The sequence below is a fragment of the Hemitrygon akajei genome, chromosome 2 (assembly GCF_048418815.1).
Source record: "Hemitrygon akajei chromosome 2, sHemAka1.3, whole genome shotgun sequence".
In the NCBI taxonomy this organism is placed as follows: domain Eukaryota; kingdom Metazoa; phylum Chordata; class Chondrichthyes; order Myliobatiformes; family Dasyatidae; genus Hemitrygon; species Hemitrygon akajei.
In genome coordinates this window covers 1605533-1623010 of record NC_133125.1, presented here as the reverse complement: position 1 = coordinate 1623010, position 17478 = coordinate 1605533, and the positions used below count along the sequence as shown (strand labels likewise).

Sequence of the window (17478 nt, the reverse complement as noted above, 5' to 3'; positions counted from 1 at the left end):
CATAGCTAATGCTCCTGCAACCTCTTCTCTCAATTCCCACAACAACCTGGGGTGTATCATATCCAGCCCTGGGGATTTATCAATCTTAATGTTTTTAAAAAGATCCAGCACTACTTCTTCCTTAATCTCCACATTGTCCCGTGTGCAGGCCCGCTCGACTTCGACCTCATCCTGATCAAGATCCTTTTCACTTGTGAATACTGAAGCAAAGTATTGATTTAGGACCTCCCCAACCTCCTCCGCCTCCAGGCACATGTTGCCCTCTTTATCCTTTAGCAGTCCCTTCGTTCTCGTCATCCTCCTATTCTTCACATACGAATAGAACGCCTTGGGGTTCTCCTTAATTCTACATGCCAAGGCCTTCTCATGCCCCCTTCGAGCTCTCCTAAGTCCTTTCTTTAGCTCCCTCCTGGCTACCCTATATTTCTCATAAGCCCCTCCTACCTCCTGCTTCTTATATCTAACATATGCTTCCTTTTTCCTCTTGACGAGTTGCCTCGTGTGTTTCATCAAAATTTAAGCAAAAATATTTATGCAGAAACAGAGAAAATTCTACAGTGTTCGAAAACATTCCAGCATCATTGTAGATGGTTGCCTTTCTGACTGGAGGTCTGTGACTAGTGGAGTGCCGCAGAGACTGGTGCTGGGTCTGTTTGTCATCTATCGGTGATCTTTATGATAATGTGATTAACTAGATGAGTAAATTTGCAGATGTTACGATTCAGCAACAATGAATATAGAATTGAGACAGGTTTTTTATAACATAGAAAAGATTTATTAAACACTGCTCAAAAAAACCCAAAAGTAAACAAATGACTAACTTAACCGGAAGTGGACTGCTATATGGCAGCTCGAACAGTTCTTAAAACGAGAAATGCGAACTCAGTTCTTTAAAGTAGTAGATGCAAAACTCCAAATGATTTACACAGTCATTTAGGAGAGACTTTCCTTGAAGTAATAAATTCTCTTACGTGACGTTACTGCTGATCCCAGCCGAAGTATGCCTTGCCCGAAGGATTTACGGCGAAGGAAATAAAGTGGCTTAAAGGCACTGACCTTTCCTTGGCGAAACATTGCTCCAGTCCTTTCTGCTCTTTAGCAGGGACTATCTGGGATTGCAGGTTACTAATTCCTTCTGAATGAAGATTAAATAAGGTTGAACCTGTTTTACCGCCAACAACACCAACTTTTCTCTATCCTTTCAGCTTCCCGAACTTTGATAATTCTTCACTCTCCGACTGGACTTTAACTGGCAGCGATTTTTCAGAACTGCTGGCACAACAATTTTTACAGTAAATATTAAAACTCCAATTTTAAATGAAATTGTGTCATAAAATCAAATATGCAACAGAACGGAGTCACTGACGAATTAAACCACAAACTGACCTATGTCACAGCGATGCGTTCTCCTTTTATACCTGTTGAAACAGGCCATCGCATGACCTCTCACTGGTGGGAAAATTACATCACTCCACCATCACAAGACCCAGGAGAGCCTCAACTACATCATGGTCATGTGACAGTCACAAGATACCCACGGGTACGTAACAGCAGACGACACTAGGATTGGGGGATAAGTGGCTATCAAGGCTTGCAGTGGGATCTGGACCAGCTGGAAAAATGCGCTGAAAAATGGCAGATGAAATTTAATGGAGTCAAGTTCAAGGTATTACATTTCAATAGGAGCAACCAGGGAAGGTGAATGGTAGGGCACTGAGGAGTGTGGTAGAACAAGGGATCTGGAAATACTGGCACATAATTCATTGACAGTGGCATCACAGGTAGATAGGTTCATAAAGAAAGTTTTTGGCAGATTGGCCTTTACGAGAATGATTCCAGGAATGAAAGGGTTACCGTATGAGGAACATCTGGCAACTCTTGGGTTGTATTCCCTGGAGTTCAGGAGAATGAGGGGAGGGATCACATTGAAACATTCAGAATGTTAAAAGCCTGAACAGATTAGGTAAGGCAAAGTTATTTCCATGGTAGGCGATTCTAGGACAAAAGAATGCAGAGAAATTACTTTAGTCAGAGGGTGGTAAATCTGTGGAATTTGTTGCCATGAGTGGCTGTGGAGGCCAAGTCATTGGGTGTATTTAAGGCAGAGATAGATAGGTTCTTGATTAGCCAGGGCATCAAAGGGTATGGGGTGAAAGCAGGGGAGTGGGGATGACTGGAAGAATTGGATCAGCCCATGATTGAATGGTGGAGCAGATTTGATGGGCCAAATGGCCTGTTTCTGCTCCTCTATCTTATGGTCGTATGCTCTTATGAATCAATGTATTGAGTACAGAAGATAGGATGTTATGTTGAAGTTGTATAAGACGTTGGTGAGGTCTAATTTTGAGTATTGTGTGCAGTTTTGGCCACCTACCTACTGGAAAGATGCAAGAAAGTTTGAAAGAGTACAGAGAAGACTTACAAGGCTGTTGCCATGTCTGGAGGTTATACAGAAAGATGGAACAGGTTAGGACTTTATTCCTTATAACAATAGTAACAGGGATATTGAGGAGCAGATAAGGAAACAGATCCTAGGAAGATGTAATAATAGCAGTTGTCATGATGGGAGATTTTAATTTCCCAAATATCGATTGGCATCTCCCTAGAGCAAGGGGTTTAGGTGGGGTGGAGTTTGTTAGGTGTGTTCAGGAAGGTTTCTTGACACAATTTGAAGATAAGCCTACAAGAGGAGAGACTGTACTTGATTTGATATTGGGAAATGAACCTGCTCAGGTGTCAGATCCCTCAGTGGGAGAGCATTTTGGAGATAGTGATCATAATTCTATTTCCTCTATAAAAGCATTGGAGAAAGATAGGAGCAGACAAGTTAGAAAAGCGTTTAATTGGAGTAAGGGGAATTATGAGGCTATCAGGCAGGAAATTGGAAGCTTATATTGGGAACAGATGTTCTCAGGGAAAAGTACGGAAGAAATGTGGCAAACATTCAGGGGATATTTGTGTGGAGTTCTGTATAGGGATAATAGGTGCAGGAGCAGGCCATTCGGCCCTTCGAGCCAGCACCGCCTTTCAACGTGATCATGGCTGATCATCCACAATCTGTACCCTGTTCCTGCCTTCTCACCATATTCCTTGACTCCGCTATCTTTAAGAGCTCTAGCCAAGAATATAAAGGAGGATAGTAAAAACTTATTTAGGTATGCGAAGAGGAAAATATTAGTTAAGACCAAAGTTGGGCCCTTGAAGGCAGAAACGGGTGAATTTATTATGGGAAACAAGGAAATGGCAGACGAGTTGAACAGGTACTTTGGATCTGTCTTCACTAGGGATGACACAATCTCCCAAATGTAACAGTGGCCAGAGGACCTAGGGTAACAGAGGAACTGAAGGATATTCACATTAGGCAGAAAATGGTGTTGGATAGACTGATGGGACTGAAGTCTGATAAATCCCCAGGGCCTGATGGTCTGCATCTCAGGGTACTTAAGGAGGTGGTTCTAGAAATAGTGGACGCATTTTGGTAATCATTTTCCAATGTTCTATAGATTCAGGATCAGTTCCTGAGGATTGGAAGATAGCTAATGTTATCCCACTTTTTAAGAAAGGAGGGAGAGAGAAAATGGGGAATTATAGACCAGTTAGCCTGACATCAATGGTGGGGAAGATGCTAGAGTCAATTATAAAAGATGAAGTAACGTCACATTTGGATAGCAGTAACAGGATGGGTCCAAGTCACCATGGATTTACGAAGGGGAAATCATGCTTGTCTAATATTCTGGAATTTTTTGAGGATGTAACTATGAAAATGGACAAGGGAGAGCCAGTGGATGTAGTGTACCTGGACTTTCAGAAAGCCTTTGATAAGGTCCCACATAGGAGATTAGTGGGCAAAATTAGAGCACATGGTATTGGGGGTAGGGTACTAACATGGATAGAAAATTGGTTGGCAGACAGGAAACAGAGTAGGGATTAATGGGTCCTTTTCAGAATGGCAGCAGTGAATAGTGGGGTACCGCAAGGCTCGGTGCTGGGACTGCAGCTATTTACAATATACATTAATGATTTAGATGAAGGGATTAAAAGTAACATTAGCAAATTTGCAGATGACACAGAGCTGGATGGCAGTGTGAAATATGAGGAGAGTGTTAGGAGAATGCAGGGTGACTTGGACAGGTTGAGTGAGTGGGCAGATGCATGACAGGTGCAATTTAATGTGGATAAATGTGAGGTTATCCACTTTGGTGGCAAGAACAGGAAGGCAGATTACTATCTGAATGGTGTCAAGTTAGGAAAAGGGGAAGTACAACGAGATCTAGGTGTTCTTGTTCATCGGTCACTGAAAGTAAGCAGGCAGTGAAGAAAGCTAATGGCATGTTGGCCTTCGTAACAAGGGGAGTTGAGTATAGGAGTAAAGAGGTCCTTCTGCAGCTGTACAGGGCCCTGGTGAGACCCCACCTGGAGTATTGTGTTCAGTTTTGGTCTCCAAATTTGAGGAAGGACATTCTTACTATTGGGGGAGTGCAGCGTAGGTTCACGAAGTTAATTCCCGTGATGGCAGGACTGTCATATATTGAAAGATTGGAGTGACTGGGCTTGCATACACTGGAATTTAGGATGAGAGGGGATCTGATTGAAACATATGATTATTAAGAGATTGGACATGCTAGAGGCAGGAAACGTGTTCCCGATGTTGGGGGAGTCCAGAACCAGAGGCCACAGTTTAAGAATAAGGGGTAGGCCATTTAGAACAGAGTTGAGGAAAAACTTTTTCACCCAGAGAGTTGTGGATCTGTGGAATGCTCTGCCTCAGAAGGCAGTGGAGGCCAATTCTCTGGATGCTTTCAGGAAAGAGTTAGATAGAACTCTTAAAGATAGCGGAATCAAGGGATATGGGGAGAAGGCAGGAACGGGTTACTGATTGCAGATGATCAGCCATGATCACATTGAATGGCGGTGCTGGCTCGAAGGGCCGAAGGGCCTTCTCCTGCACCTATTGTCTATCGTCTGACTCTTTCTTGAAAGCATCCAGAGAATTGGCCTCCACTGCCTTCTGAGGCAGAGCATTCCATAGATCCACAACTCTCTGGGTGAAAAAGTTTTTCCTGAACTTTATTCTAAATGGCCTACCCCTTATTCTTAAGCTGTGGCCTCTGGTCCTGGACTCCCCCAACATCGGGAACATGTTTCCTGATGTATGTTCCAATGATACAGGGAAGTTATGGTAGGGTACAGGAACTGTGGTTTACAAAGGCTGTAATAAACCTAATCAAGAAGAAAAGAAAAGCTTACATAAGGTTCAGAGAGCTAGGTAATGTTAGAGATCCAGCAGATTATAAGGCTATTAGGAAGGAGCTTAAGAAGGAAATTAGGAGAGCAAGAAGGGGCCATGAGAAGGCCTTGGCAGGCAGGATTAAGGAAAACTCCAAGGTATTCTACAAGTATGTGAAGAGCAAGAGTATAATATGTGAAAGATAGGAGTGTGACAGTGGGAAAGTGTGTATGGAACCGGAGGAAATAGCAGAGGTACTTAATGAATACTTTACTTCAGTATTCACTATGGAAAAGGATCTTGGTGATTGTAGTGATGACTCGCAGCCGATTGAAAAGCTTGAGCATGTAGACTTTAAGAAAGAGGATGTGCTGGAGCTTTTGGAAAATTTCAAATTGGAAAAGTCGTTGGGACCGGGTGAGATGTACCCCAGGCTACTGTGGGAGGCGAGGTAGATTGCTGAGCCTCATGCAATAATCTTTGCATCATCAATGGGGATGGGAGAGATTCCAGAGAATTGGAGGGTTGTGCATGTTGTTTCTTTTTTCAAGAAAGTGAGTAGAGATAGCCTAGGAAATTATAGACCAGTGAGTCTTACCTCAGTGGTTGGTAAATTGATGGAGAAGATCCTGAGAGGCAAGATTTATGAACATTTGGAGAGGTATAATATGATAGGGAGTAGTCAGCATGGCTTTGTCAAGGGCAGGTCATGCCTTATGAGTCTGATTGAATTTTTTGAGGATGTGACTAAACACATTGATGAAGGAAGAGCAGTAGATGTATTGCATATGGACTTAAGCAAGGCATTTGATAAGTTACCCCATGCAAGGCTTATCTTTTATTTATTTATTTTTTTTGTTCCAGTTTAGTTTAGTGGGTTTTTTCCCTTTATTAAATAAAATTTCCAATCTTTTTTTTTACGATTTGTTAAGAGAAGTTGTGGTTTCTTGATTAAATTGTATATATAACAGCACAACATTATACCTATCTGATTTTGACAATATATACCTTTTTTTGCTGTTTATACATCTTTTGTATTATCTGTTTGCTAATCCTCCTCTGATTTGTGTATTTTTTTACTGGAAAATCAATAAAAAGATTGAAAATGAGAAAGTAAGTAGGCATGGTATCCAAGGGGTCATGGCTTTGTAGATCCAGAACTGGCTTGCCCACAGAAGACAAAGAATGGTTGTAGACGGGTTATATTCTGCATGGAGGTCGGTGACCAGTGGTGGTGTGCCTCAGTGATCTGTTCTGGGACCCTTACTCTTTGTGATTTTTAGAAATGACCTGTATGAGGAAGTGGAGAGGTGGGTTAGTAAGTTTGCTGATGACACAAAGGTTGGAGGTGTTGTGGAGGGCTGTCGGAGGTTACAGCAGGACATTGATAGGATGCAAAACTGGGCTGAGAAGTGGCAGATGGAGTTGAACCCAGATAAGTGTGAATTGGTTCATTTTGGTAGGTCAAGTATGATGGCAGAATATAGTATTAATGGTAAGACTCTTGGCAGTGTGGAGGATCAGAGGGATCTTGGGGTCCGAGTCCATAGGACACTCAAAGTAGCTGTGCAGGTTGACTCTGTGGTTAAGAAGGCATATGGTGTATTGACCTTCATCAATCGTGGAATTGAATTTAGGAGCCAAGAGGTAATGTTGCAGCTATATAGGACCCTGGTCAGACCACACTTGGAGTATTGTGCTCAGTTCTAGTCACCTCACTACAGGAAGGATGTGGAAGCCATAGAAAGGGTGCAGAGGAGATTTACAGGGATGTTGCCTGGATTGGGGAGCATGCCTTATGAGAATAGGTTGAGTGAACTCGGCCTTTTCTCCTTGGAGCGACAGATGACGAGAGGTGACCTGATGGAGATGTATAAGATGATGAGAGGCGTTGATTGTGTGGATAGTCAGAGGTTTTTTCCCAGGGTTGAAATGGTTGCTACAAGAGGACACCTGTTTAAGGTGCTTGGGAGTAGGTACAGAGGAGATGTCAGGGGTAAGTTTTTTACTCAGAGAGTGGTGCGTGTGTGGAATGGGCTGCTGGCAACAGTGGTGGAGGCAGATACGATAGGGTCTTTTAAGAGACTTTTAGATAGGTACGTGGAGCTTAGTAAAATAGTGGGCTTTAAGTAAGCCTAGTAATTTCTAAAGTAGAGACATGTTTGGTACAACTTTGTGGGCCAAAGGGCATGTATTGTGCTGTAGGTTTTCTATGATGTATATGTTCTATGTTCTTAGAATGTAGAGGGTAGAGAGGAGATTTGATAGAGGTATACAAAATTCTGAGGTATTTAGATAGGGTAAATGCAAGCAGGCTTTTTCCACTGAGGTTGGATGGTAGTAGAACCAGAAGTCATGTGTTGTGAAGGATGAAAAGCTTAAGCAAAACATGACAGGAAACTTCTTCACTGTGAGGGTCATGAAAGTGTGGAGCAAGCTGCTAGCACAAGTGGTGCATGCAAGCTCGATTTCAACATTTAAGGGACGTTTGGATAGGCATATGGATGGTAGGGATATGAAAGGCTTTGTTCCGAGTGCAGGTTGATGGGAGTAAACAGTTCAAATGGTTCAGCATGGACTAGATGGGCTGAAGGGCCTGTTTCTATATTGTACTTTTCTATGACTCTATGAGAGTCCAATGATCCAAAAATGTGTAGCCCTCCCTCCTACATCAACACCTTAACTATGTGTTTATCTGTATGATCTTTCTATTGCTCCCCTCACTGGCACATGCACAGGTAGCAATCCTGAAGGTTCTGTCCTTTAACTTAGCACCTAACCCCCTGAACTCACTTAGCAGGGCCTTTTCATCCATCCTATCCATGTCATTGATACTGACATGGAGCACAGCCTCAGGCTGCTCACTCTCTCAATCTGGCTGTGGATTCAATCTGAGATGTCCCTGATCCTGGCACCCTGGAGGTACTAGACCATCTGGAATCTCATTCTCCTCCACAGAGCCTGCTTTCTGTTTGCCGAACCAATGAATCCCCTATCACTACAGCTCTCTTCTTCTTTTCCCTTCCCTTCTGCGCCACAGAGCCAGGCTCAATGCCAGAGACCTGACTGCTGTGGCTTTCCTCTGCTAGGTCATTCTCCCCTGACAGTATCCAAGGCGTTACAGCTGTTGTTGGGATTGGCCAGAAGAGTACTTTGCACTGGCTCCTTAACTCCTTTCCCTCTGCTGATGGTCTCCCAGTTACCTGTGGTCTTCACCTTGTGTGTAACAACCTCCCTGGAAGTCCTGTCTGTCACCCCCTCAGCGTCCCGAATGATCTGGTGTACATCCAGTTTCAGTTCCAGCTCTACCTCCTTAACACTGTTAGCTGCAGCTGGATGAACTTCTTTCATGTGTAGTTGTCAGGGACACTTGAAGTCTCCCTGCCGCCTCACATTCTGCAAGAGGAGCATGTCAAGTCAAGTCAAGTAAACTTTTATTGTCATTTTGACCATAACTGCTGGTACAGTGCATAGTAAAAGTGAGACGATGTTTTTCAGGACCATGGTTTACATGACACAGTACAAAAAACTAGACTGGACTACGTAATTTAAAAAAAACACAGAGAAAGCTATACTAGACCACAGACCTACACTGGACTGCATAAAGTGCACAAAAACAGTGCAGGCATTACAATAAATAATAAACAGGACTGTAGGGCAAGGTGTCAGTCCAGGCTTCGGGTATTGAGGAGTCTGATAGCTTGGGGAAGAAACTGTTATATACTCTGGTCGTAAGAGCCCGAATGCTTCGGAGCCTTTTCCCAGACGGCAGGAGGGAGAAGAGATTGTATGAGGGGTGCATGGGGTCCTTCATAATGCTGTTTCCTTTGCGGGTGCAGCGTGTAGTGTAAATGTCTGTGATGGCGGGAAGAGAGACCCCGATGATTTTCTCAGCTGACCTCACTATTCGCTGCAGGGTCTTTCGATCCGAGATGATGCAATTTCCGAACCAGGCAGTGATGCAGTTGCTCAGGATGCTCTCAATACAACCCCTGTAGAATGTGATGAGGGTGGGGGGGTGGGAGGTGGACTTTACTCAGCCTTCGCAAAAAGTAGAGACACTGCTGGGCTTTCTTTGCTATGGAGCTGGTGTTGAGGGACCAGGTGAGATTCTCCGTCAGGTGAACACCAAGAAATTTGGTGCTCTTTACGATCTCTACCGAGGAGCCGTCGATGTTCAGCGGGGAGTGGTCGCTCCGTGCCCTCCGGAAGTCAACAACCATCTCTTTTGTTTTGTTCACATTAAGAGACAAGTTGTTGGCTCTGCACCAGTCCGTTAACCGCTGCACCTCCTCTCTGTAAGCTGACTCGTCGTTCTTGCTGATGAGACTCACCATGGTCGTGTCATCGGCGAACTTGATGATGTGGATCGAGCTGTGTGTTGCAGCACAGTCATGGGTCAGCAGAGTGAACAGCAGTGGACTGAGCACACAGCCCTGGGGAGCCCCCGTGCTCAGTGTGATGGTGTTGGAGATGCTGCTCCCGATCCGGACGACTGAGATCTCCCAGTCAGGAAGTCTAGGATCCAGTTGCAGAGGGAGCTGTTCAGGCCCAATAGGCTCAGCTTTCCAATCAGTTTCTGAGGGATGATTGTGTTGAATGCTGAACTAAAGTCTGAACAGCATCCGAACGTATGTGTCTTTTTTGTTCAGGTGGGTTAGGGCCAGGTGGAGGGTGGTGGCAATGGCGTCATCTGTTGAGTGGTTGGGATGGTACGCAAACTGCAGGGGATCCAGTGAGGGGTGCAGCAGGGTCTTGACGAGCCTCTCGAAACACTTCATGATGATGGATGTAAGTGTAACGGGACGATAGCCATTTAGGCAGGACACTGAAGACTTCTCCGGCACGGGGACGATGGTGGCGGCCTTGAAGCACGTTGGAATGGTGGCGCTGCTCAGGGAGATGTTGAAGATGTCAGTGAGAACATCTGCTAGCTGGTCTGCACATCCTCTGAGCACTTTACCAGGGATGTTGTCTGGTCCAGCAGCCTTCTGTGGGTTGACCCTGCACAGGGTTCTTCTCATGTTGGCGACGGAGAGACACAGCACCTGGTCATTCGCAGGAGGGGTGGACTTCCTTGCCGCCACGTCATTTTCCGCCTCAAACCAGGCGTAGAAGTTATTCAGCGCATTTGGGAGGGAGGGATCACCTGCACAGTCAGGTGATGTCTTGTAATTGGTGATGTCCTGGATGCCCTTCCACATGCGCCATGTGTTGCTGCTGTCCTGAAAGTAACTGTGGATTCGCTGGGCGTGTGCACGCTTTGCCCCTCTGATGGCTCGGGACAGTCTGGCCCTTGCTGTTGTTAAAGCTGCCTTGTTGCCTGCTCGGAAGTCGGAGTCACGGGTCCTCAGCAGCGCACGCACCTCTGCTGGTCATCCATGGCTTCTGGTTGGCACGTATAGTGATGGTCTTGGACAGAGGAACATCATCAATGCACTTGCTGATGTAGCTGGTCACTGATGCTGTGTACCCTTCTAAGCTGGTAGAGTTGCCATCGGTTGCAGCCTCCCTGAACATGTGCCAGTCAGTGTTCTCAAAGCAGTCTTGAAGAACAGAGATGGCTCCTGCTGGCCAGGTTTTCACCTGCTTCTGAACTGGTCTGGAGTGCCTGACGAGCGGTCTGTATGCTGGGATTAGCATAACAGAGATGTGGTCTGAGTATCCAAGGTGGGGGCGGGGCTCTGCCCGGTACGCGTCAGGAATGTTTGTGTAAACCAGGTCCAACGCGTTCTCCCCCCTCGTTGCAAAGTCCACATACTGATGGAATTTGGGGAACACTGACTTAAGGTTCACGTGGTTAAAATCTCTGGCAACAATAAACACCATCAGGATGTGCGTTCTGCAGTTCGCTAATAGCCCCGTACAGTTCACAGAGCGCCTCCTTAGCATTAGCGCTGGGGGGGGGGGAATGTAGACACCGAATATAAGAACAGAGGTGAATTCCCGTGGCAAATAAAATGGTTTGCATCGAACTGCCACAAACTCCACTAACGATGAGCACTGTCTGGAAACCAGCACAGAGTTCTTACACCATTCTGTGTCGATGTAAACACAGACACCGCCACCGCAAGCCTTACCGGGGACAGCTCCATCTCTGTTCGAACAAAACAAAGCTAGCCCGTCTAGCTGAATGGCAGCGTCCGAAATCCCATCAGTGAGCCATATCTCTGTGAAGACATACACAGAGCAAACTCTGTACTCCCGCCAAGTATTACGTTGGAGTCGGATGTAGTCCATTTTATTGTCCAGGGAGCGGACATTGGAGAACAGAATGGACGGGAGAGCTGGCCGGCTAGGGTTTGCTTTGAGTCTGGCAGGGACCCCTGCCCGTTTACCTCGCTTCTGCTTCCTCGCACATCGCTTTCAACATCTCCATCTCCGGCTCCCAGCATTAGGCAAGTCCGAGGATTGTAGGCCCGTTCCCCTCAGCAAGCCGACGTCGCGTAATTCAGCCAGCAGATCTTTGTGGAGGTTTGTTTTTGGGTGATCTCTGTATTGTAGTAGTATCTGGCGAATGTAGATAGTCGCTCTGTTATCCATGTGCCCTAATCGAAAATTGTGTATCAAACTTAAAATAGAAAATTAAATTAAAGTAACACCAGGTCTGAAAGGCTGCCTCAAGTATTTTGTCTGATATCTCAACTGCTTTTTTGTGCAATAGTTAAGAAAGAATGAATAACATTAAAAAGAATCCTACGGCCTACAACTCTCCTGACCGAAGCCTCGATAAGCTCAAACCTGAACTCCTGGCTCCACATAATGGCCACCCTGCTTAAACCTAACTTTTTATTGGACCTTACGAGGTGTGTAATTATCCACAATCCAATGCATCGTCGGGAACTGTGGTGCATAAAATGTGCCGACTGTACTCACTCGTTTCTTTTAAACTGTGTTCCTCCACACAATGTGGTGTCTCCTCAGGACTGTGGTGAGCATAACATGCCGACTGCGCCCGCATGCCGCTTTCTCCTCGTATTCAATATGGTGTCTCCTTGGGACATGTTATCCTTGAGCTTTTGTTTTACAGGTCATTGTAAGTTGTTGAGCAATAGATGCTTGTGTAAAGCCCTTGTTAAGATATGCTAATGCTATGCTAGGAGGTAGCTTATATTAGCAGTGTGCCGTACTGGAAAGTGCTTTGGCTTCAGCTAAAGATAAGGAGCCATGTTCTACTTTGGTATGTGTGTCAGCCAATCAGGACTGTGGAATGTGAGAGAAGGTCCTAGAGGGTTGTGGGGAATGTTTTCCTGAAGGACAGTAGTCTGGTTTGGGGTCTTTTTGGCGGGAGCTGCAGAGTGGGGCACGGGGAAAATGCTACAGAATGCTGTTAGGAGAGTCCCCATTGAAAGAAGTTGTTTGTGCCAATGAATGGCTCCAAGGAGAAAAGGCCAATACTCCTGAGAAATAGCCAGTTTGTTTGAGGTGGTCTTTGAGGGGAATTCAGAATGTGGGGGTGTTTTCACATAGACTGTGGGTCCAATGTGTGCCCATCCCCCCCATTACACCCCAACTACTCCAGTGTGAGCAACGTCTTGTACACGTTGGACTTATTTAACTGTAATGAGCCCTTTTATTTTTTTCCTTTTTTCTGTAACTGTTTGTTAAAGTTGGAAATTTGGTCAATTTACTTTCTTTATAATTTTATGCTGGTATATGATCTGTCATTTCTGGGCTCCTGATAACTGTGTGCAGATGGTACTTATACAAATCAAAGTTTCTTTAATCAGAACATCACATCATTCCTGTTTGGTTGAACCACAAATCGTACCAAACCTAGATGTATATTGTTTATGAAAGGTGGCCCTCTCACCACTGAGTTGCATGGCTGTTAGTTGATGAGCCATGTTTGCATATGAGCCCGGTGAGGGTGTTACACCTGCACTGAGTTTTCCAGCTTTTATCCGTGCACAGCTGTAAATACCGGACCTGAGAGCGCTGATTCAGATGTGGAAGTAGAGAATAAACTGAGTGGGGATTGTTTATTGTATTCTGCTTATAGTAATGTCTGCAACAGATTCACAGTGGACAATCTCACTGGCTCTCCACTGTATGCTTTAGAGCATCGAGACAACCACAGGACATGTCAGGCTGCTGTTTATTGATTACAGCTCGCTGTTCAACACCATCATTCCCTCAATATTGATAACAAAGCTTGAATACTCCTGACCTTTGCAGCTGGATCCTTCATTTCTTTATTTGGATACCACAGTCAGTGCAGGTTTATTATTGTCACGTGTACAGTCAAGAAGTTGTCATTGCTTACTGTTCATACAGATCAGATCATTACACAGTGCATTAAGATAAAATAATAAAATGTAGATTAAAGTGTAACAGCTATAGAGAAAGTGCAGGCAGACAATAAGTAGTATGCAAGATCATAATGAAATCGACTGTGAGGTCGAGTCAATCCTATCATACAAGAGGTCCATTCATGAATCTGATAACAGTAGGATAGAAGCTCAAGTGCCCTTGAGCCTGGTGGTATTTGCTTTCAGCTTTTGTATCTTCTGTCCGATGGGAGGGGCTTTTTATTTAATTTAGTAATTTATATTTTTTAAGACTTTGCATTGTACTGCTGCCACAAAACAGGTTTTCAAGTGTCATACACTCTTACTTGTGTCCACGTCTTTACAGGTGATGTGTAACTCCTCACTACAGAGTTGGCAGTCAGAATCGTATGCAGAGGAGGCCTGCTGTGCCGTGGAACAGGACACAGAGCGGGTGCTGCCAACAAGTGTGGCAGAATATTTCTTCAGTGACATCTTCACAGAAGTGGATGAACAGGATTGAATGCAGGGTGTATGTAAAGCTGCTGAGTTATTTGGTACGGGTACATCACAAAATAATGTGATTATGTTCTTGTCTTAATCACAACATTGGTGTAATGCAATGTACGAGCCTGCACAGGCCTGGTTGCAGAACTTCCATACTGCTGCCAATGTAGATACAAACTGTTGGGTAACCACTGTACAAAACTCAGAAAATTAGCCTTTCTTGAAAAGATATATCAAGGTTTTACATGGTAATTTATTGTAACAATGTTTTTATTCATAGAAGTGTTCTTGAAATAAAGAAATATTCTTTAAATATATTGTAAATTCATTCTGCAGCTAAGCAATTGTGTACAATACTGAAGAACCTTTCATTCACTGAATGTAATGAACTCTTTTGTTGTAATAGATAATGTACACTGAACATTGGCAACTTGATTTACGTTTACATTAATGTAAATTCTATTAGAGAAAGGGCATACAAGATGTGTGCTTACTCATTTCTGTGTATTGTATGAACTTCCAATCAGTGGAAGATGTATGGCATCAAATTATCACTTTTAAACACGGGAACCAGAATCCAGTCATTCAGCTTCTCATATATTTTGCAAATGTATTTACTCCCTGAATAAGAGTGGATTGAATGGAATATTTTGTAGATTTTGATGAGTTGAATGTGATCATATTGGAGCATAAATAGTGGAAGCCAAACCAAAAATGTAGATACGAAGAAAAGCAATGACTAGATAATGTAATTCAAAAGGAAAAATTGTATTACTGAATTAATTCATTTACATCTAGGCTGTAAGATAAAAGTGTATAATGAATTTTCAGATTCTTTTGTGTAAAAAGAAACTTTTGTGTACATTTGTGTAAAAAAAAAAATAATTACAAATGTACCTGATTATTACGTCTCATTCTAAAGGTTTGTTAAACAATTTGGGACGCAAGTCAGAAAATTGCCCTATGATAACTTTGAAGAGTCTTTCCTCATTTCCAACATTGTTGTAATAATGAGGATTGTACAAATTTTATGAATATCTGATGATATAGGAATGTTTTCAACACCCCTTTTGTCCTTTGAAGAATGTGCCTTGTCCAGCTCCCACATTGATGCTATCTGATGACACACCTTTGAAACAACTTATCAAAATGAACAATTGCAAGTGCAAATATGAATGAACATCTTCATTGTCAGGTTAATTTGAAGAGTTACTGTGATTGAGTGAAGTTTCAAGTTGCGGTGGACAGATTTATTTGCATGTCATACATGTCAATAATGAGAGACAAGGTTTCTTTTTGTGAAATTACCTGCATAGTGTTTTCGTCATTTGAAAGAATTTGCACATTTAGTCTAGATTTTTACTTTTGGTTGATTGACTTTTTTTTAAAATTCCTTCCTGAGATGCATTTCTATAAAATTGTATTAAATATGCTCTTTTAAGTACCATCATAAAACTGTGCTATTATATCATCTTTTAATATGGGACATAATCACACTTAGAGATAATTTACTTTTTTTCTATTTGAATTATTATTTAATATTATGCTCAGGTGGCTTTGATATTTTCGATTACTTAAATATTGGAGAAAATCAGATAAAAAGGTCTTTAGAATGAATGAAAAGGTGAACTTGTTAGCTGACCCAGCTGTGCTCCAGGTTGCAATGTGTAAACATCTGAAAGAGACTATCAAAAGTTCAGAGGTTAGGAAGAAACATATTATCCAACAATTTGTGCCATAGTTCAATCTCCAGTTACGGTTATAAGTAAAGTACATTGAGAGATAGTAACTTGTGGATTTCATCCTATTACAGTGAGACAAATGATTCCTGAACCTTGACCACTTTGTCTTGAACTTCTGACAGTAGTCTCTGGACAAAGTGAGTTTCTGGACCACAGGAAATCTGGTGAATGAAGATTGTTAATTGGGCACTGTTTTGAATAGCACCAGGTTGTAACTTCAAAAGCAGAAAATGAACAGAATTATGCAAATCCTATTGTTATGCTCTTATGCGGAACTGGACTTTTACATTTACCTTGCCCTTGGTTATACAGTTGGGTCAGTGACACAACCTAATGATCCACATCTGTAATTTACTGCTCTGCTTGCTCTTCACTGGGTTGCAAATAGGTATGTGATCACTTAGTGAATCACTAGCTCATGTCATTTCAGCATCTTCTTTGTTTGGAAGGAGTGTTATTACAGTGCTACTGTACAGACAAATCCATCTTGTAAATTCTGTAAATAAAAATCATCTATAATTTCTGTTTACAATAGTGTAATATTATTGAGACTTTTAATCATTCCAACATCGGCTATTTTGTGTTCCAAACTGTTGAAGACCGTGAATATAAGATACAGATTAGCATTTTATTCATGTGCAGTGAAACATTCAGTGAAATGCATTGTTTTGCACCAATGATTAACACAGTCCAAGGATGTGCTGGGGGCAGCTTGCAAGTATCCCATGCTTCCTTTGCCAACACAGCATGCCCACAATAGCCCGTACCTCTTTCGAATGTGGGAGGAAACTGGTGTAGCCAGGGAAACCTACATAGTCACAAGGAGAACATACAAACTCCTTACACACAGCAGCAGGAATTGAGCCCTGCTACAAAATACAAAGTAAATTTAGTATCCAAGTACATATATGTATACAACCCTGAGATTAATTTTCTTACAGTCATTTGTAGTAAATACACAGAAACACAATAGAATAAATGAAAATCTGCACACAAAGATAGTGTGGGACTTAAGGCTCCTGTACCTCCTTCCTTATGGCAGCAGTGAGAATAGAGCATGGCTTCGTGGTGGGGATCCTTGATGGATGCTGCTCTCCTGTGAAAGCACACCATGTGGATGTGCTCAATGGTGGGGAGAGCTATACCTGTGATTGATTTTTTGTATGCTTTTCCATAGTGTTTTCATACTAGGCTATGGTGCAACCAGTCAATGAACTCTACAGCACATCTATAGAAGTTTATCAGACTTTTACATATAACCATATAACAATTACAGCACAGAAACAGATCATTTCAGCCCTTCTAGTCCGTGCCGAACACTTACTCTCACCTAGTCCCACTGACATGCACTCAGCCCATAACCCTCCATTCCTTTCCTGTCCATATACCTATCCAATTTTACTTTAAATGACAATACCGAACATGCCTCTACCACTTCTACTGGAAGCCCGTTCCACACAGCTACCACTCTGAGTAAAGAAATTTCCCCTCGTGTTACCCTTAAAATTTTGCCCCCTAAATCTCAACTCATGTCCTCTTGTTTGAATCTCCCCTACTCTCAATGGAAAAAGCCTATCCACGTCAACTCTATCTAACCCCCTCATAATTTTAAATACCTCTATCAAGCCCCCCCCCAACCTTCTACGCTCCAAAGAATAAAGACCTAACTTGTTCAACCGTTCCCTGTAATTTAGGTGCTGAAACCCAGGTAACATTCTAGTAAATCTTCTCT

General features: G+C 43.1%; 1 protein-coding gene across 3 annotated transcripts in view; it reads left to right on the top strand.

Moving 5' to 3' along the window:
- The window catches only part of LOC140738594 (uncharacterized), a 156063-nt gene extending 139791 nt beyond the window's left edge, over nt 1-16272 (top strand). For 2 of the 3 annotated variants that reach the window (XM_073066125.1, XM_073066114.1), the window contains one exon: nt 13865-16272. In XM_073066125.1, coding sequence (XP_072922226.1) covers nt 13865-14020 — 156 coding nt within the window. In that variant the 3' untranslated portion in view covers nt 14021-16272. Of the gene's footprint in view, nt 1-1430; nt 1541-13864 lie in introns of all 3 variants that reach the window. The other variant, XR_012101407.1, reaches the window with a different exon arrangement.
- Nucleotides 16273-17478: the final 1206 nt, after the last annotated feature.